The 21,334-nt window shown below is 35.1% G+C and overlaps 2 protein-coding genes across 2 annotated transcripts; one reads left to right on the top strand and one right to left on the bottom strand.

Moving 5' to 3' along the window:
* Positions 1-4,642: 4,642 nt before the first annotated feature.
* Arp1 (Actin-related protein 1) lies at positions 4,643-16,215 on the bottom strand. Its single transcript, XM_045767582.1, has 9 exons — positions 16,062-16,215; positions 14,020-14,084; positions 12,583-12,684; positions 12,057-12,156; positions 9,930-10,054; positions 9,684-9,818; positions 8,444-8,618; positions 7,701-7,937; positions 4,643-6,555 (listed from the first exon to the last, which is right to left on the bottom strand). The coding sequence occupies exons 1-9, from the start codon at positions 16,107-16,109 to the stop codon at positions 6,412-6,414; spliced, it is 1,131 nt and encodes a 376-aa protein (XP_045623538.1). The 5' UTR covers positions 16,110-16,215; the 3' UTR covers positions 4,643-6,411.
* A 963-nt stretch (positions 16,216-17,178) lies between these two features.
* Positions 17,179-20,458, top strand: LOC123773714 (WD repeat-containing protein 36). The gene has a single exon (XM_045767579.2). It carries the CDS (start codon positions 17,253-17,255, stop codon positions 19,953-19,955), a length of 2,703 nt encoding a protein of 900 aa, XP_045623535.2. The 5' UTR covers positions 17,179-17,252; the 3' UTR covers positions 19,956-20,458.
* Positions 20,459-21,334: the final 876 nt, after the last annotated feature.

Here is a 21,334-nt window from a genome sequence, read left to right as displayed (position 1 = left end):
GGTGGCTTAATCTTTATCTTTATCTATCTTAATTCCACTGAATTGATTTATCTGGCTTTAGAGCAGTACGGTAAATAGGTCAATTATTTTGGAGCAAATGGATGATTAACCGTGTCTGCTAAACTATATGTTTTGTCTAGTAGACACATCATATTAGCTATAAAAATATAAATATTATAGGGTTTTATTTGATTATCTTACAAGATGGAAAGCCAATGTTATATTTGACGATTCTGTTGCAAGCACAATGAATATGGAATTGGGGTTCCTCAAGGCGGAGTCTTAAGCCCCTCACTATTCAACATCTTAATTAATGAATGCATAATTGCTATAGTATCTAGTTTCCGTAAAAAAAGGTACAATTGGGATATATATTTCTCCTTTTTCGGGGACAAGAAACCTGGGAATATAATAATATATATGATATAGTATTATATGGCTTGTATCGAGATCTCCCTAGGATGTGGCATGTGGCCTTCTTTAGGATGTAATCCCATAGCATTAATCTTTTTTCATTTCTTAATTCTGATATTTTTCTTTTTTCTAAGATTAAATACTATTGTGCGCAACTTTGTTATGCATATGATGTACTGTAGAAAACAAACATTTATAAATTTTATTACAGTATTTTTAATTATCTTAATTTGTAGAATTCTTTCAAATGAATTTAATGGATTAATGTAGAAGTTGAATATGCTTTGATTAACCTATTGCTTTAAAGGCAAAAGATATTGCAGTTCTTTTTCATTTCTTTCAAGTGGTTGCTTGGAAAAATATTTAATTCTGCTCATTCACAGATAATTTATTTTATATGTGTTTCAGATTCAACAGAGCAACAAATATTCAGGCTGTGGAAAAGAATGTATAACAATCACACCATGGTTTGTTAACTGTTAAGGAAACTTGCAACCATGTATTACAATTTATGTAATACATGGTTATTGTATTACAATTTATGTAATACATGGTTGTATTACAATTTATGTAATACATGGTTATTGTATTACAATTTATATAATACATGGTTATTGTATTACAATTTATGTAATACATGGTTATTGTATTACAATTTATGTAATACATGGTTATTGTATTACAATTTATATAATACATGGTTATTGTATTACAATTTATGTAATACATGGTTATTGTATTACAATTTATATAATACATGGTTATTGTATTACAATTTATGTAATACATGGTTATTGTATTACAATTTATGTAATACATGGTTATTGTATTACAATTTATATAATACATGGTTATTGTATTACAATTTATGTAATACATGGTTATTGTATTACATGTATTACAATTTATGTAATACATGGTTGTTGTATTACATGTATTACAATTTATGTAATACATGGTTGTTGTATTACATGTATTACAATTTATGTAATACATGGTTGTATTACAATTTATGTAATATATGGTTGTTCTCGGGGATGAATGGTATATGGTGTTTCTAATAGGTTATAATGAACAGTGGTGCTGATGTTATATAATGTACAAGGAATAATCAAATTCAATTTAAATTACTTATAATTATATATTCAGTGTTATATAATTTACATAACGCTGATATACAATTTAGTTTTTTACTTTAGCAAAAACCTTTTAAGTTTTCTAAAGAATGTTAATTAAGTTACATATAATCAGCAGTTATTATATTAGATATAATGACTTATGATGCATTTTTTTTCAAATTTCAGATGCATATATATATTTTTGCAAGAGTTAAGATGAAGTAAAAGGCATTGCAATAATTTGTTTATTAGCAATACATGTAAAATCATTCACTACCTTCCCCCTCCTTCATCACCATCTTCTCCTTCAACACCAGCTCCTAAGGATCCCACATACTACTCAATTTGAAATTGGTTTAGTGATGGTTTAAGGCCTATCAACCTCTTGGGTCTTATTAATTAATTAATTACTAATAGAAGGCACCCAGCCAGGGAGTGGTGTTGACTAGGACACTTGCTTATCAACCAGCAAATTAACCTTAAAATATCCCAACAAGCAGGATATAGCTCATGTTTATATTTCTTGGGAATTTAAAGTTCTGGCATCATGCCCATACAACATTCAGCCATGACCTGTCAGGATACAATGTTTAGAGGCAGTATTGCAGGGTTTTGTTGTAGCTTCAGTACCTAGTGAGCCATTCAGCAGGTAGCCAGAAAGCAGGCTGTCACTCTTTTAAAGCCAAGTTACTCCTCGAAAGTCTTTTTGAGTAATGTATATGCACTTAAAATACGTTCTGGGTTGGATAGAGTATTCTCCTGCATCTCCTTGAAAAGTTTCCTGTTACATATTGTCAGCTTGTTCTGACTATTCAAGCGCCTAGTCAAGAATCAGTAAGATTGAGCTTTGACTCAGAGAACAATAGAATGACTTAGAAATGATGTATAACCTCTCCTGCCAACCAGTTGGTGTTACTCTAGTAGGTATTGAGTATGGCACAGCCCAACTGGTATTAAAAGAATTAAAAACCTCACGGATAATGGTAAGTTGGTGTAATAGTGGTGAGGCTTGATGTGTAGCACTGGACCCCGGGACATCATTCAGCACTCATGCATCATAGTGAGGTCAAACTCCTCCAAGTAAACAAAGAGGATAAACATGAGGCTGTGCTTTAATATGGATATAATTTGATGTAATGTTACACTCAACAGGGACTCATTATCATATACCAATTTTCTAACTCTTAAACTGGTTTTTTTATCACATTATAATATCTATAATCTTTTGACAATTGGCAGTGTTCAGAACCCACGATGGTAACTAACTGCTGGCCTCGGTGTTTCATTTTATTTTTGAATTACGAAAAAAGAAAAGATGGCACAGGTTCTGCAACATAGACTAGAACTTGTGCCATCTTTTCCTCTCAATCCTGAAACTAATAAATTCAACACTAAAATAAAGATATCTGAAATCTGGCCATCATTTGGTGTTACCAACGTTGTCACTGAACACGGCTGTATTTGTGCACCAGTTTAACATAAATGGGCAGAAGTGGCACTTGATTAATAAAAAACAATAGTATTTATAATGCAAAAATATACACTACTTTAATAAATCGTTTATGTACTGTGTTTGAGGTTTGCTGAAATTAACCTCCGAAACAGATTTCACACCACTTTCCATGTGAAGTTTTTTAATATAGTATTTTCCTAAGCCTGTGATACGTAGCAAGAACATATTAATTAAATTACTGTAATTTCAATAAGTTATATACAAAAAATTTAAATATTTTAAGCACTTATTTTGCATTACATTTTTGTTAATGTAATTTTATATCTTTATCAATGAAATAGGGTCGCAGCCAAAACATACTACCAAATATAAAGTTTGTGCAGATATGTACATGTCCTGTATATACATAGCATACCCTTCAGTAATATTTAAATGCTTACCTTGACTGTAATTCATTGTTTAGGGCTGATTTTGAAGGTACAGTACTGTACTGCCATGCATTGGATATTCTGCTGTTCCTAGATATTATACATGTACAGTATAGTCTGGCAATTTTTATGCAAATTTTGGTTTACTAAATACTGCACGAAGTTAACTCTTAGTGTCACATTCATCGCTTCAACACGAAGAAATCATTTAGGTCATTTAAATATTCTACGTTGCTGTTATACGTTCTACATTGTATGGTGATGTGAGTAGATATAAGATATTCACACAACTTATTATAAAATTTAGTTTAATCCCATACATATTAGGAATTCCATTAGTAAATTGATTGAAGGCAGCATATTGAATATAACAAAGCTATTGGCTAAATTTGAAGACTAGCTGGTTATGATTTTTAGATGAATTTTAGTGCTTAGAATTTCCTCATTTCATACGTCATACATCAAAAATTAAAAATAACAAGTTGATAACATATATTTTAAAAACCCATCATCTTAGGTCAAAGGCTAAAGTGGGGAGAGCTTGAAAAAAACACACACACACTAGAGGTATAAAATACAGTCCACCAGCTCCTCCCTTACTCCTCTCTCTGACATGGAAGATTTAATCAAGTGTTAGTACAGTACTATATTCTAAATTACTATTTGTTAAAGAAAAGTTACTGGAATTTTTATTCATTAAAATTCTGTTTTGGAATGTATTCATTTTTTTCTATAACAGCATTAAACTTAGGTATCTTGGAATGCATCTTTGTTTAAAACCACGAGTTGGCTGTGAAAATAAAAATACGATATGATGCTAATCATCATACCATGGACAAAAACAAATTCTGTATACATCTAGTTTATGTCGAACTAAATTCTAAACTTCTCTTATACCATGCAGTACTACATTTATTTTCCGTAATTGACAGAATCTAATATAGAAGTGTGGAGCAATCTTCTTATATCAACAATTTCAGTTCTGCTCCTTCCTATGCTAATATTTTAAATAAACAAGGACTTTTTGCCCTATGGTCTCATTGACAAAATTTGAACCTAACTGTGATATAGCACCAGTTAACACACTCGCTTAAAAAGCAAAAATACTGTATATAATATTCCATCAAGCTGAATGCACCTATGAGCCATGACATTGTTATAAATAGCATATATTTTGTAGAGACTCCGCAATGTATATAAGAGCTTGAAAGATTAAAGAAAAGACAGAAGTGATTATCGACTTCATTATAAATACAAAATAATCAATGTAAATATTGGAAATGTCCATTTCACCAGAGTTTCAGCAGTACGAAGCTTACCAAAAAAAAATAAAAATCAAGTACGGTAAATCTGTGGATTGATAAAGGTGTAAATAACATTGTGCTTCCTGTAAAATACAGACCCTGAACAGCCCTTGCTCAATGCAAATTCTTACAAAATATACAACATTCTCATCCTAAATTTGTAACTTGTAATGATTGTGTACATAGCTAGAAGTCTTATACGAATGCTAAAAAATAGGACTTTAATAATAAAAATTCAATAAATAAACCGAGTAAAATATCTAGTTAAAGCTCATTATTCATCAAATGCATGGACAAAAGCAGTTTGAATGGCTGTACACTAACTCTAGGATTGTTTAAGTTGACAGAAAGACTCAAATTATGGCCAAGATACTTAATGATGACTGAAGTTCATAAAGGAACTACTGTACTTCTCGGTTACACCGAGACCTGCACAAGAAATGAAGCAGTAACAAAATAAGGTGCTACCAATACCATTCAAGATATTGCATTCACCATAAGTAGGCTCATGCAAAATACAACATTCATCTGTGCTACAATTAAACTAACTTTGGTTTCACAAAAGCAATAGATTTCTTTCATTATCAAGGCACAGAAGCAATAGAAAATTAATAAGATCTGTTAAGAAATATTATCCTTAAGGTGTTATTCATACTGCATACTATACTAACTAAAGTTCCCCATATGGAAGATTAGTTTTAGAGGTACAGTATCAAAGGAATGCTTTCTAATGGTAATGAAATTACAGGGATAATATTGAATTATCCATCCATAGTTGTTGAAGTTAGGAAAGTTACACAGGTAGGCTAATATTTGACTCACAACCACATTTGGCAGATGAAGCCATGATCAGTTTTTAATAGTAGATGTTGTCATTTGCATTCAACCTTAATCTTCACTTTAAATAGCAAAGTGTATGCATATGCATAAAAACAATGAACTACCTGTATATTAAGTACAAATCGTGTAACTTTTAAATTTAAAGCTTACTGTTAAATCTACTACACTTAAAATACACCTTGAAACAATTTTAACTCAAAGCAATGCTGTCAGTTAAAACTGAAGTGGAATATAGCCATCCTCCGTCACATGCATCAAGGCAATTCAGATCCACGACAGGCTGTCACTGTGCCGTCAACTTTACGTCTTTCAGTCACCAGAGTACCACTGTCTAAAGTACAAATAAGCTGCACAAAATTACAGTTCACATAGCCTACCTAAAACCATTCTAGTGCAATATGACAATGCTCGAGATAACAAATCCTATATTTTGAAAATATACAACAGAATGCAATATTAAATTCAATACATGTCTTGTGATATGCTTTACAATTTATTATAAATCTTGCCTTACACGGTTCGGTTGATTTTCTCTGTTTATAATCCACGCACACATGGCAAAAATATACATATACAAATGCCTCACAGTGACCTAACCTGCTGCCATTACCGGTATCTGCACGGTATCAATCTTTACAACCACCATACAGTAACGTAAAACTCACGTTATCCATTTTATACTCTCAAACACCAATGGATTTTAAGTTAGTCTTAATTTTGTTTTAATTGTAAAGTATTAAAATAAATACCTTTTTTAATGATAATCTGAGAATAAAAACAAATTCAATTTAAATGGAACGAACATGAATAATAGTCTCTGCCTTAACTAGCCATATTCTACACTTAATGTACAATTAGAAAGTCTTCCGATGAACTGCTCGAACACCATCTTCATCGTATTCACGTTTGCTGACCCACATACGCTTGAAAGTGTCTAAAGAAGCAAGAATTGAACCACCAATCCATGTAGAATAGAGTCGCTCTGCAGGTGCGGAAATCTGAAAATATATAATTTACCGTATTTATGATTTCTTATTCTTTTAGTGAGTACATGTGATAGTTTTATCCTTATAGGAGTTTAAACTAAGAAAATGAAAAATTATCTTTGTAATCTATAACCTACCAAAATCTAACTATTAACAGATGAAATTAGAATAGGCCTTCTCACACACTACAGAAATCTAACTTTATCTTTAAGAAGATCTTTAATCAAAACACAATTTGATATTAACATATGACAAAAGAATTATGAGTATGTAAAATTGGATTTTTTTTATTAAAACTACAGTACAGTAGATATGCTGCATTATACAGTATTTCTATATCTTGAGAGCAATGAGAAAATATTCCCAAGTTGGCAGATCTCAAAATGCTGTATTAACAAATTTATGCAGTAAGTACACAAAGTGCAATAATTACAGGAAACTGCATTAAATAGAGTGTAATGAGTACAAACTTTTATAATGAGCAAAGTGAATATAATGAGCATGGTGTGGAGGTGGTTGTTATTGTAGCTGTTTGTAGTGAATACAGAGGTTGTGTTTATAGTGAATATAGTGGTTGTGTTTGTATAGATGTGCAAGTTATCATTAAAGAGGATATGTTAGCTGTATTTATAGTGATTGTGGTGGCTGACTGTTGTTACCATTGCCATCCAAACACAGTCCTTGCTCGCATCAAGTCATTTATCCCAACTAATAACATCATAGACGGCACAAGCAATGCTTTAAGTTACTAAGGAAAGTGCCTCGAGCACAATTTTGGAGTGAAAATAGGTTATAAAGGTTAGAAGAGGGACAGAACCAAGAAGAAAATGGCACTGGCCATTTTCCTCACCTTGACTGAAATTTACTTTCTTAGGTTTGGCTACATCAGGGAAATCTTGTGAAGATCGACATGGTAGTAAACAGTCAGCCATTATATATAAAGAATTTTACATGGCAATTAAACAGTCACACGTGCATTTGTCACACTAACTAGAACTCAATCTACAATCCAGACTTTGTTTCTGTATTTTTCAAGGCATAGCATAAAATATATTTATCCTGCAAATTTACACCTAATCATATATTTTCCATTACCTTTACACATGAGTTACTATATTACCATTAAGCAAAATTACTAACAACTATAAAATTCATACCCTGATCTTTATATCCTTAGGTGCAAGCTTCTTTACTTCCGAGAGCAATCGATCACCAAATCCTTTGAATAATGTTGATCCTCCAGAAATGACAACATTTTGGAACAAAAGCTTGCGTAGATCCATATCTGATTTATGTATAGCATAAAGAAGAACTTCGTGGATACCATCGCTCTCGTCTCCAATAAGATGTGGTTGGAATAAAACTTCTGGAGCACGGAAACGTGCCTGGCCAACCTGAAAAATAAACGCCACAAACAATGAAGGTTTTACAATACCTAAGATTTAGTTGGTGTGGCGTGAGGAGGATTCATAATATCTGCTGCCTGTTATTACAACTTGGAGATGATAAGCCCTGTCTTTCAAGGTTATTTTCTTGTTCATTTTATACTTTGAACTTGACATACTGATGTAGATAACCATATGCAGTCTACATGCAGTCTTATTTATATAGGTAATAACTAGACTTGACTTTCTGTTACCAACAAAAAGTTAAGAGAAGCTTAAGCATAATTTAGTTGGGCAGAAGAAAGAAATAATATGCACAATAAGGCAAGGTATAGAGGTGCTTAGTGTGGTAGTTAAGACAGGATAGGTACTGTATGTCAACTAACATGTCGATGCTAAGAAAGGAAAGTGATAGGACACAATGGATGACTTTGACTTTTCACATAATTCATGGCTTGTTTCTCCTATTGTCCAATAATGCACTAGAGTGAACATTCGATGCCTAATGATCTCACCTCAACTGTTGACCCATCCGGTAACTGATACGAGAGTCGCTCTGTGTCAACAGTCTCTTCCCGCTGAGGATTGGTAGCCAAATAGCAAACACGTTCCTTCATTGTTTTTACAACTTCAAATTCTGCTGTTGTATACAAACTTAGTCCCTCTTTTCTTAATAGTAGCTTTAGGTAACTGGAAATATAACAGATTATTAAGACATGAATACGTTTTACTCCTGAACCTTAAATTAATTAACCAGTATATTTAATTAAACAATTTATTCCAAGAACAAATGTATTGAAAACAAAATTTATTGGTTTTGTTTTATTACTAAGACAAATATATATATATATATATGTTCAGTTTTAGTTTTATCTTGACTGTCTATTGTATAACTTTATTAATACTGTATCATCCTACATTAAATATCATTTTCAAACATGCCACTTTTAAAAAATATCAATATCTTGAGCTTTATAAACGTCTTATTCTTAAAAGAATTCCTCAATATTTTGCAAGGCCTATACCGAGTTCAAAGCTTTATTTTCCAGATAAAATTACATTGAATGTTGTTAATTTGAGCGTATAATGTAACAAAGAATAATTGTGTCCAAAAATAGCAAAACAACAGAGACCATAATAGTAGCTGAAAAAAGCTGAGATTGTTTACAATGGATCTCCTGGTGGAATGGATCGGGTTAATAACAAATCAATCAACTTTCGTAGGCCTGTGCTATGTTCTATTTTATAACCTTTGACAATTTAAAGTCCAAAATTAAATTACAATATATATATAGTTAAACAGAGCACAAATGAATTGAGAAAGATGTAGAGAAAACTCAAGCTGAGAGCAAATTTGATTTGGAAATAACAGTTCTTGTATGAAATTACTGTCTTAATATAAGGTCTACTTTCTACTTATTGTTTCATTAATGCAATATATATATATATTAACATTATGATTGAATAGTACATATAAAAGTACTGTAGTTTTGACAAACTTGAAAACCTTGTCTTTATTCTAGCTGTAACAATTATACCATAACAATGGTCAAGTAAAAATGTCATTAAAATAAAAGTGAAATCCTGAATAAGTGCAGCAATTACATGAAAATATATTGATTACATACATTTTGATATAATCAAAATATATATGTTCCTCCACTTATTCTTGGTGGTCAGGTGATCTACCCTAGGCGGATATAAAGGTTTGATTATAAACATGATTATAAAGATATGATTATAAACAGTTCTCACCGAGTGACATCTCGACCAGCAATATCTACCCTCATGATTGAATGAGGCATGGCAAAGCCTTCGTAAATAGGAACAGCGTGCGTTACACCGTCACCGGAGTCTAAAACAACACCCGTTGTTCGTCCTGTAGCATATCTGAAGATAAATTTACAGAATGATGGATTGTACTGTACATTATTTCCATTTTATCTAATACATGTATAGTAAATAATGGCATCATATAAAAATATACAGAAATATACTTACAAACTTAAGACCGCCTGCACGGAAACGAAGAGAGCAGGAACGTTGAAAGTTTCAAAAAATATTTCAGCTGCTTTTTCTCTATTTTTTCGAGGGTTAAGGGGGGCTTCTGTAAGTAAAACAGGATGCTGAAAAAAAGAATTAACAATTAAAGTTAGGAAGGACACAAATTGAATAGAATTTTGAACTTCTGAAGGAATATGTTTAATTACACAACAAAAGTAGTGATTATTTTTTATTCATTTTGACACACAAACCCTATAGTACATCTTGTGCATAACACTTGTCTTGTACATAGTTATTTAGTACTTGTACATAGTTATATTGTAATATCAGGCACTATAAACACCAATATATGAATCAGATTTGCACTGAACATTGTTCATTTGGAGAGTTCTTTCCGCCCCTCTTAATAGTTCTGGTTCATTACAATCTGCCCAAACGAGGTTACACAAAAGAGTGTACATATATTTAAATCCACTGTATAATTTTCTTTCCTTTTGGCTCTGTGCAAAGGAAGCATTTATTATTTGACTTGTGTGTGTTTGTATATTAGTATGTATCTTTTTGGCAATACTGTACATATATGCATAAATATGTATGAATTGCCTTGAAAGAATTCTCCAATGAACAATATTCAGTGCAAATTTGATGCAAATGTACTGGTGTTTATAGTGCCTGATATTACAATATGATAACTAAGTACAGTACAAGATAGTTATGTACAAGATGTACAGGATCCCTGGCAATTCATACATATTTATGCATAAACGTACAGTATTGCAAAAAAATACATACCTGTACTAATATACAAACAGACGAATGTAACACCCCACCAGGGCCTAGTGAACAAAAACCACACCTCTTGAGAAAAGTATGAAGCTCCCCAACCCTACAATCTGAGGCTCCACCCCCCTCCCCCTCCAAAACAAATGGTGGGAACTTTCAGGCTCTTTTTCCAGAGACAAGGGTTTAGTTTCCTTGGCCCTGGCACATGGTTTGTTTGCAGCCTTCAACCTTCTTTTCTGGCAAAGTATAAGTCGACCAGCTTTTGGAGGGGTCTACTAGTGATTGATGACTGGTTGGTCTGACTGGGGGTGCATCACTTGTTGTGTCTGGTTGCGGCTCTTTGCCATTACCTGCAGATCACCAGTTCTGCCTCGGTGGATGCCATGTTGGCTAACCCTGTTTCCTAGGACTCATATTACAAGGTCATCTGCAGTATCATCAAATCACTGGGCTGGCAGTGATACTGGCAGCCCAGTACAGTATTTGGTTAATATCTTTGGTTAAAGTCGGTCATATACCACCTTGGGTGGGGTCTCCTGGTTTCGATTTTCTTCCTTGTCCTAGTGCAAGCCACCTCTCCTCTGTGGCAAGTCCCATTTTTATTCTCTGTGGTTAGTTAGCTTCAGGGAGTGACCGTGGGGGGGCTCCCTCTACAAACCCAGCATTGAATGTAATGAAATGCCTGTTTCTGGATGAGCCCTGGTGGTTTCCTGACTCACCTCCCAACCAGGTTAATCAGTTCATTGGTGTACTTTTCAAGAGCTCCAGATCTGAGAAGAAAGATGGGGGGAAGATAGCATTCGGTAATATTGTTTTTACGCTAATTATGAATGTTTCTTCTATTCTGTGTGAATCGTTTGTAGAGTTGCTTGGCATTTTAGAGGCTCTGGCCTTCGTTAAACTTTATGGTGTCTGTAAAAATTTGCTGATTTTCTGGATGCTTTCCTAGTGTGGTGGAAAACTGTCACTTAACCTCTGTGTTTTTTTGGTAGGGACGCAAGTCTTATTTTCCTCGGCGTCACCCCTTTTATATAAAAGGAACCATCGGAAATGCATCCGAGGTGCCGTGTGGCACCGACTGTGAGTGGGCCAAATTTGCCCTCTAGTCCCCAGTAGGCCAAGCAGAGCTCCTGCATCTGATGAGACATTATTGCAAGAAGCAATCTCAGCAAGACACCTTCAGGGAGCCACCAGGGGGGGGGGGGGGGGTTGGCCTCCCTCCAGAAATAATATACTGTCCATGCCTCATAAGTCTCTTTTTACTATATTAAATGTTTTGAGAAATACATTAACTAAAAACAAATTTTACTGCATCTAATTTATAATCACGTATACACTAACCTCTTCAGCAAATGTTTGAAGTTGGTCTTTACTATATATATACTGCCAGATCCTCTCCATATCATTCCAGTCTGTTACAATTCCATGCTCCATTGGATATCTAATGAAGGAAAAATGAGACATTTCCTATAAATACTGTACGACAAAATTAATAAATTTGTTTATCACAGTGAACAGTACTGCAACGTCTTCAGTGATTCTCATGCGTGGTATAAACATTTTTATGAATAAAACAAACGGTACATCAAATAGCTAAACTAAGAAACTGACAAAAAATATTTTTATATGTGCTTAAGTAAATTAATGTACTATATTACAAGTCAACAAAAATTAATTCATACCCCCCAATAAAAGTATAGTACTGTAAATCTAAAGAATATGAGGTATTGTAAATACAGGCCATATTAAATATTAAATGTAACTACAGTACTGTACAATTCAGTTTAGTTACTTGATAGGTTAAAATTAATAAACCCAATAAAAGTACAAGTTTAAACAGTTTATAACAGAATCTGGCCAGTCTTACCTAATAGATAAGAGGCCACGGTGCTCCTCTGCCTTTGGGCCAACAAAAAGGTCTCCCTCCAATGCTCCGGCCATTACACGCACATGTTTTGGTCTGCCAATACTGAAAAGCAGAGTGGTGTCAGGGAAAATGTATACCCCTATGTAGTGTTGGGTTCAGGTTTGGTGTTACCTGAATTAAGTTTGGAGAACTACTTACTGAAGGCTCCCTTAAAAAATACATATTAAGAATATACTGTACAGTACAGTACAATATTATGATAAATAATATGCTATTCAAATATTTATGCACTTACAAGATCAGAACAGCACTGTTTTTGTATTCCAGGCTCAAAATATTGAAGAAGAGTGGTACATGATTATAGGTAAACTTACAGCAGCAATATCATATTCCTTTCACTCAGAATGATAATTTACAGAAATATATAGTTTTTGTAATAGCATCAACAAGAAAAGAAATTTCGTCACATGTTATCCAACTAACCGATGTTGTATATTTGGACAAAACAAGTTGCAGTATCAACTCAACAGGATGCAACACTAATTCTAAAACACAAACATTATGGAAATAATTACACTTTACTTACAATAAGTAAAGTGTAATTGTGTTGTGTCGCCCAACTTTAACATTGTGTTCATTCCGTTGTAAATCAAACCCTCCTCACATTAAACAAATCAAATCAATCACTTCACTAAATTACACGCTAGAGCAACTTGGGCAACACACTTATATCTCTCAACAGCAAATTTGGTAAGTCTTGGCTATGGTAAAATTATGGCAGTTACTGTACAATGTGCTCACAAGTACATTATTGCATTACATTGTACATTATACTCAAAAATAAGCTATTCTGTTCTTAAATAATCTAGCTAAATCTTCTAAGGAAAATCCAAAATACAGTATTATAATGCCTCCTCACTTCATTATAACTTGACACTTTTTCTCAGAGTTGATTCCTCCTTAACCTAGAAATGATGAATAGGATAATAATGCTGATTATTTTATATTGTAATTATAGGTAAATAGGCTGGCTAAATGAAGAGCCCCCACGAGAGTGAAGAAGTAAAATTGATAAACTCAGAAGACAAGCACTTCTAGAGGTAACTTTACATGTAGCAGAAACAAGAAAGGGTAGAGGAGCTACCACTAATGGTAAACCTGTTTCAAGTTTATAGTGGAACTGAGAGAACAAGTCAAACCAAGACACACTGTTGCAGAAAGTGAGACACTACAGTCATGCTAAATAAAAACAAATTCTTAATCACAATACAATTTTGATTATGTGGAGGAACAATATTACACAAAACTTGAATTATTTTTCAAATAATTTTAACCACTCACTCACTTATATAAGAAAATTACAAAAAATATAGTTTTGCACTAAATTTAAAATTAGTAAAATATTTTTTTGATATGACAAAATGCAAAAGTACGTACTAATTTGGGAAGTGACATTTTGGAGTTTGGTCACCTGCAAAACCTGCTTTAATTACACCTGAGCCCTGAAACAAAACAGCTCTTTCAATACATTTACTGCATGTTAATGTTCATCAAAAGGCAATAAAAATGATGCTGTACTTACAATATCATCTTTAACCCCTGCACTGAGCACATGTCATATGTGCCCACAAACTCCTGTGATGCCCACCAAAAAATGGTTTTGGAAAAAAACAAAAAACACATTTGATATTGTTAATTAGCATCCAGGAAGCACAAAAATCCAAATAAAAAATATCTCTCGTGGTTTAGCTGTAATGGCCTGGATTATTATTTATACTATGTACATATATACTAAAATATTTTTATAATTTTGCAACTGCATATAACAGAATTTGCCTATAAATATATACATGGTAATCACTCATTTGCTGTTGATAAAAGTTCAATGCCTTTTAGTATGACTACCCTGCACGTCCAGACACTGGATGATGCGCTAATGATGGGCCTCATCTTCCTACTAAAGCTACTATTGTGCTTGAGGCTGCAGATTTCAAGAAATCCTATGCCAATTTTGTCAGTTCCTGTACGGAATGATCATACTGCTTGTTTTCTTTCTATCTTCTAGTTTGGAATATTTAACACCTGCAGTCTTTCATTGTATTTTTTTCAGTTCTAGAAGCCATTTAGTAGTATGTCTTCACACCTTTTTCAGTTTATTGATGTGCTTCTTGAGTTATGGGCACCTTATAGCTACTTCATATTCCAATTATATGAGTCACTATAATGCGGCTGAAGATGACGACGACAACCACACATCAGAAGATGGAGAAACGACTTTGTCATCTGACGTGTGGACCTCCAAAGGATACCTGATCAACCAGGCTGTGACTCATACGTCAGGCTGCGAGCAGCCGCGTCCAACAGCCTGGTTGATCAGTCCGGCAACCAGGAGGCCTGGTCGTCGACCGGGCCGCGGGGACGCTAAGCCCCGGAAGCACCTCAAGGTAACCTCAAGGTAAGGTGGTTTGGTCATCAAAAACCACTTATATTCCTGCTACACTATTCTATATACTGTACTGTAAACATATCAAGATGCATCTGAAAAAGAATAAGCAGCAAAAAACCTGAACATTCTTATACAGAGTATTTCAAAACCAAGACCAGGTAGATAGAGTTAAGGACTAAAGGAGACACCTTTGAGAAAAACGTAACATATGGTAGCCCAAGATGTATGTGTACAGAGGACCAACATCATCCCAGGGCTTGTCAAGACTAACTACCCCAAAGTTCCTGCTGAAATCATTGGTGACAATATCTAAGCATATTGACCTTTATGTCAAGAAATCACTATATTAATCGACTAAAAACAAATGATTGCCAACAGTTCAAAGATACGATGACTAGCTCAGCTAACATATATCTTGAGGTTATCTTGAGATGATTTCCGGGCTTAGCGTCCCCGCGGTCCAGTCCTTGACCAGGCCTCCACCAGGAAGCAACCCGTGACAGCTGACTAACACCCAGGTACCTATTTTACTGCTAGGTAACAGGGGCATAGGGTGAAAGAAACTCTGCCCATTGTTTCTCGCCGGCGCCTGGGATCGAACCCGGGGCCACAAGCTCCCAGCATCATCAACCATAAAATCGACAATAAATCAACTAATCAGGAGAGGAAGTTTGGGGTTGAAGTGAATAACAAGATACGAATATGAACCAACGAAAGACAATCTTTACCACCACACAGCCCTCACCCCGTGCCTGTAGTGACCCCCCTAAGGAGGACCAAGAGGCACCACAAGAGCACCAAGCGGCACCACAGGAGTCCCAAGAGGCACCACAGGAGGACCAAGAGGCACAAGAGGCACCACAAGAGGCCCAAGAGGCACAACACACCTAACCCACCAGCGTAAATAACCAGCCATGACTCATCAGCCAAACATCATTTGACAGACGCGCCCGGCCGCCCACCTCTCTCCCTCTCCCCTGACACACCCACGCCATTACCACCCCTCCTACCTCACTCTCCCTCACCCACTCACGTTATCTATGACGACGGGCTGGTTAACTAAGACTTCGTAAGGCTCCATGGTGAGGGAGATGAGAGAGATGGGCGGCCGAGCCCCTGCTGCTAGTAATGTCTCCCGGAGCTTGACTGATCCGCCACCAGAGGGCTCCCGGCTCCACCCTTCACACCTTGAAATTGCAATTAAAATAAGTTTATTGAGGTAAAATATGAGGTAGCTCAAGCTATTCTCACCCTGTTCAGTACATCGTGTTAATACATACATAGACACACATCACAAACAATAAATTCCCAAACATTCTGAGAGATAAACTTCTACATTTCCTACCCACATACCTCTATACTCGAAATTATATTAGTTATTTGCAATGTTAAATGGGATTCTTGTAATGTTAATTGTCTATTTGTACTTACTGAATTTGTGCGCCCCTTGATGGACTTAAAGTAGAGCTAGAAATAGCCTAAGCTACTCTATCCCTTTGAGATGTATTTCTTTCTTGTCTCAATAAACATACTTGAACTTGAATTATTTATTCAGGAAAACCACATATATAGATGAGGAATTACACATATATTGTTGGGTTTATAGGTAGAGCTAGTATTTACTATATCTAAAGTCACTAATACGCATGGCGTTTCGGGCAAGAATCTTATTTATCTTAATTTTACATCTTAATTACTTCCAGACTTATTCCACTCGTTTATTCTAAATCTATACTATGTCTCTTATCTTCCCAGCAGAGTAAAACGTATAGTATGCTAACCACACATGACTGTATAGTAATTATATGAGGCAGTATAGACGAGGAATATATATACCTGTGTGTATATATATAATAAAGAAAGGAATTCTAATACATTTTTACTAGGAAAAACTATATAATAGCACTATATGCACTTATGATGAACATTTAGATACATTTTTAACTGTGTTATGAACATGTTATGTACCAACTGTGTAGGCGACATTAAGAACTTCTAGATAAAACCATAAATATCACTCATATATCTTTAATTTGCATTTTAAAAATAAAAATTGCATTGATAAAGGAAAAATATATTCAAAGCATCTACCATATTAATCAAAATTTCAGAACAAATATTGAAATCAAATTAGAAAGAGACTATACCTGTATTGGTCTGCTTTGTAAACAAATCACCCAACACGTGTGTAGGGGCGAGTGCGTCTCTCTAAACTCTCACTAAAATGGGTGAAGGGAGTAAAATATTTACTCCTTACCGTGCTCTTGGCCTGGTGAGCACTGACATAGCACATGTGGTACGTTACATTCAAAGAAGAAAAGAAAATCTCATTGTAACTGTCGTAGGGAACTCCTTCCACACCTACGGTGCAGGGAAGCTCGGCCTGTTAAGTGTTAGTAATCCACATGGAGCAGCTATCGACGCCTTGGCTGCTGATGCCTATCATGTCTTCACGTCAAGCGGCAACACAATATATGCTTGGCGACGTGGGACCGAGTTAAAACATAAGTATGTCGGGCACGAAGCAGGTGTTCATCTTATGCTCCCATTTGGGCCACACTTGATCACTGTGGATAAACTGAATAATCTTCGTGTTTGGGACATCAAAGCTGAATCACTGTACATGGAGATGGAGTTCCAATTAAAATGCTTCGAGATCTCGGCCATGGCACATCCTGCAACTTACCTCAATAAGATCTTAGTAGGTAGTAAGCAAGGAAAAATGCAGCTGTGGAACCTCAAAACTTGTAAGTTAGTTTACACTTTTAATGGCTGGGACTCCAGTGTAGTTGTTTTAGAACAAGCACCAGCACAGGACGTGATGGCAGTGGGCCTAGCAAATGGAAGAATTATTCTTCATAACTTGAAGTTCGATGAAACTGTGGTAGACTTCAAGCAGGACTGGGGTAAAGTGACAGGAATAAGCTTCCGTACAGATGGATTTCCAGTGATGGTGACGGGCAGTGAACTTGGACATGTTGCATTGTGGGATTTAAAAGAGAGACGTCTGGTGTCACAGTTACGGGATGCACATTCTGGTCCAGTGTCTGGGATTACGTGTCTATCGAGTGAGCCTTTGATGGTTACATCGTCATCCGACAACTCTCTCAAGATGTGGATATTTGATCTTCCAGATGGAGGAGCCAGGTTATTGAAGATTCGAGATGGGCATTCAGCTCCTCCGCTGATAGCAAGATTCCATGGAAGCTTGGGAAATTCAATCCTTACAGCTGGTGAAGATTCTGTAATGAGGGTCTTCTCCACAGTGACTGACATTTTGAACAAGAGTTTAGGACAAGCTTCATATAACAGAAGTGCTTCAAAGAAGAAGAAGAAGTCTTTGGACACTAAGAAAATGCCAGCAATTACTTGTTTAACATCGGAGACTGCGCAGGAGAAGGCATGGGATAATGTTGCTGCAATTCATAGAGGTAAAACTGTAGTGACAACTTGGTCAATAGGATCACAAAAAATGGGGAAGCATAAATTAATACATGAACGCTTTAAGGATAAAAATTTACATAGGGCTATTGCAACATGTGTAGATTTAACAGTGTGTGGAAATTTTGTTATAATAGGATATGACTCGGGTCATATGGACAAATATAATATTCAGTCTGGAATTCTTCGAGGGACATTTGGTACTCCAGTTGCTCATGATGGTGGTGTAAGGGATGTTGTAACACATGGACTAAATCAGTATGTAGTGTCAGGTGGGCAGGAGGGTGAGTTGAGATGGTGGAGAATGAAAGACTGCCGAGGCATCAAGATATTGAAAATGGAAGAAAGTATATCGAAAATGTGTCTCCACAGAGACTCTGGACTTGTAGGCATTGTTCTTGAAGATTGGAGTATTCATGTTATAGATATAGATACAAAGAGTCTTGTAAGAAAATTATATGGGCATCATAATCATGTGACAGACATTACTTTTACCTCCGATTCTAAATGGCTTATCAGCTCATCTCTTGACAATACAATTAGAACTTGGGATATACCTTCAGGGACTTGTGTGGACTGCTTTTTGGTACCAATTCCAACTACTTCATTAACTATGTCTCCTGTTGGTGATTTTTTAGCTACCACTCATGCAGATCAACTTGGTGTCTATCTGTGGTCTAATCAGGCATGTTATCATCATCTTTCTCTTCGCCCTCTACCTAAGAGTTTCCAAGCAACACACATTGCCTTACCTTCAACAGCTGCAGATGTAAGGCAATTGGTACCAAAAGAGGGAGAAGAGACATCTGAGTTAGAAGTTGAAGATGGTGATGTTCACGATGATGAAGACGAATACAAGTCTCCTCAACAAATTTCTGAAGAGTTGGTTACACTAGCTTTGCTACCAACATCAAGATGGTTAAACTTACTAAATTTAGATGTTATCAAAAGAAGGAACAAGCCATTGGAGCCTCCCAAGATACCAAAATCAGCTCCTTTCTTTTTGCCTACTGTTCCTGGTTTAGAATTTAAGTTTGCTTCTACAGGACAAGAAACAAATGAAGATAAATCTAAAGTGAAGTCTGTGTTTACCTTTGAAGTATTAACTGTTTTTGGAAAAAAGTTAAAAGCTGGAAATTTGGAAGATGCATTGAAAATGTTGATGGAAATGGGCCCCTCTGGAATTGAAGTTGAAATTAGGGGCTTGGATCCTGATGTTGGTGGATCTGAGGAAGTTTTGGTCAAATTTTTAGAAATGATAAAGTTTGCATTAGATAAGCAGTATTACTTTGAAGCTGTTCAAGGTTATCTAGGATTATTCCTCAAGCTTCATGCAGATTTTGTAATGAAAAATAAAGAGGTGCGTCAGATATGTGAGGAATTAGCTGTTGTTCAAAAGAAATCATGGTATAATATATGTGACACAATGAATGAAACACTCTCCCTTGTGTCATACTTCAAAAATGCTGCATTGATTAACTATTGAAAATGTGCAATAAACCAGACTAAACTACACCATCCTATTTCTTGTTTGAAAAATGTTAGTTACGAATTATTACTGTACATTATGTAATTTTGATGTGCTTGGTAATTCACTCATAAATTTTTAATTTACTTTGATTATAAAATTAGTTGAATCAAATTTTGTTTAATTTATTAACAACAGTAAATTTAAGAAAACCCCTTTTAGTGCTCATATAGTGTACATTCTATTTTTCTAAATTTTATCTACAATTTTAAAATTAGTAAGTACTGTACTGTATATATTATTAAGACAATGGCTGTTTTAAAATGTCTATTGTACAATTGTCAATTATTTTCATATCTTATAGCAATCCATCAATGTTACCATATCTCATTTAATTTCAAGTATGTATTGCCCCTTAATACATGTTCATTTTCTCCCATCCTTTTTTATGTTATGCTCTCCTTAAAAGCTGTACTGTATATAATTTTCAAAATTGTTTGAGCAATATATATGTTGACTTACTTCTTGTTTAATTTAAGTGTATACCTCGTCAAACCTCTAAACAACATAACTAATATTTTAAGTTATGCCCAAAATGCTTAGCATATTAGTGGCCTTAGTATATGTACATTCGCCTTGATAATTATTAAACCTCTGGATAATATTCTTTTGTATGTTGTTTTAGATTCAGCTACTCTGAACAAAAAGTTAAAGTAGCCCGGCCTGAGGCCAGGCTTGACTTGTGAGAGCTTTGTGCAACAGGCTGTTGCTTGGAGCAGCTCGCAGGCCCATATATCCACCACAGCTCTGTTGGTCCAGCACTTCTTGAAGAAAACTATCTTGTAGTCTTCTCTTTAAGCTGTCCACGTTTGTTCCGGCAATATTTCTTATACTTGCTGGGAAGATGTTGAACAACCATGGATCTGATGTTTATACAGTGTTCTCTGATTGTGTGTATGGCACCCCTGCTTTTCACTGGTTCTAGTCTGCATTTTCTTCCATATCGTTCACACCAGTATGTTGTTCTGGTGTGTAGATTTGGAACCTGGCTTTCCAGTAATTTCCATGTGTATATTATATAATAGCTCACTCATCTCCTAAAATCTAGGGAGTACATTTGAAAAGCTTTGAGACGATTCCAATAATATAGGTGCTTTATCGTATCTATGTATGCCGTATATGTTCTCTGTACTCCCTCTATTTCAGCAATCTCTCCCGCTCTGAAGAGGGAAGTGAGTATTGAGTGGTAGTGTATTTTGTTAAAGGTCATCATTTTTACTGTACTGTACCCGAGTACCTGGAATTTATCAAGGTTAAACATCATGTTATTTTTTGCTGCTCAGTTAAAAACTTTATTGATATCTGCTTGTAATTTATCAATGTCTTCAGCAGAGATA

This window comes from Procambarus clarkii, chromosome 72 (assembly GCF_040958095.1).
Source record: "Procambarus clarkii isolate CNS0578487 chromosome 72, FALCON_Pclarkii_2.0, whole genome shotgun sequence".
Taxonomy (NCBI): Eukaryota; Metazoa; Arthropoda; class Malacostraca; order Decapoda; family Cambaridae; genus Procambarus; species Procambarus clarkii.
Note: the sequence above shows the minus strand (reverse complement) of the source record. Positions and strands in the feature narration are given on the sequence as shown.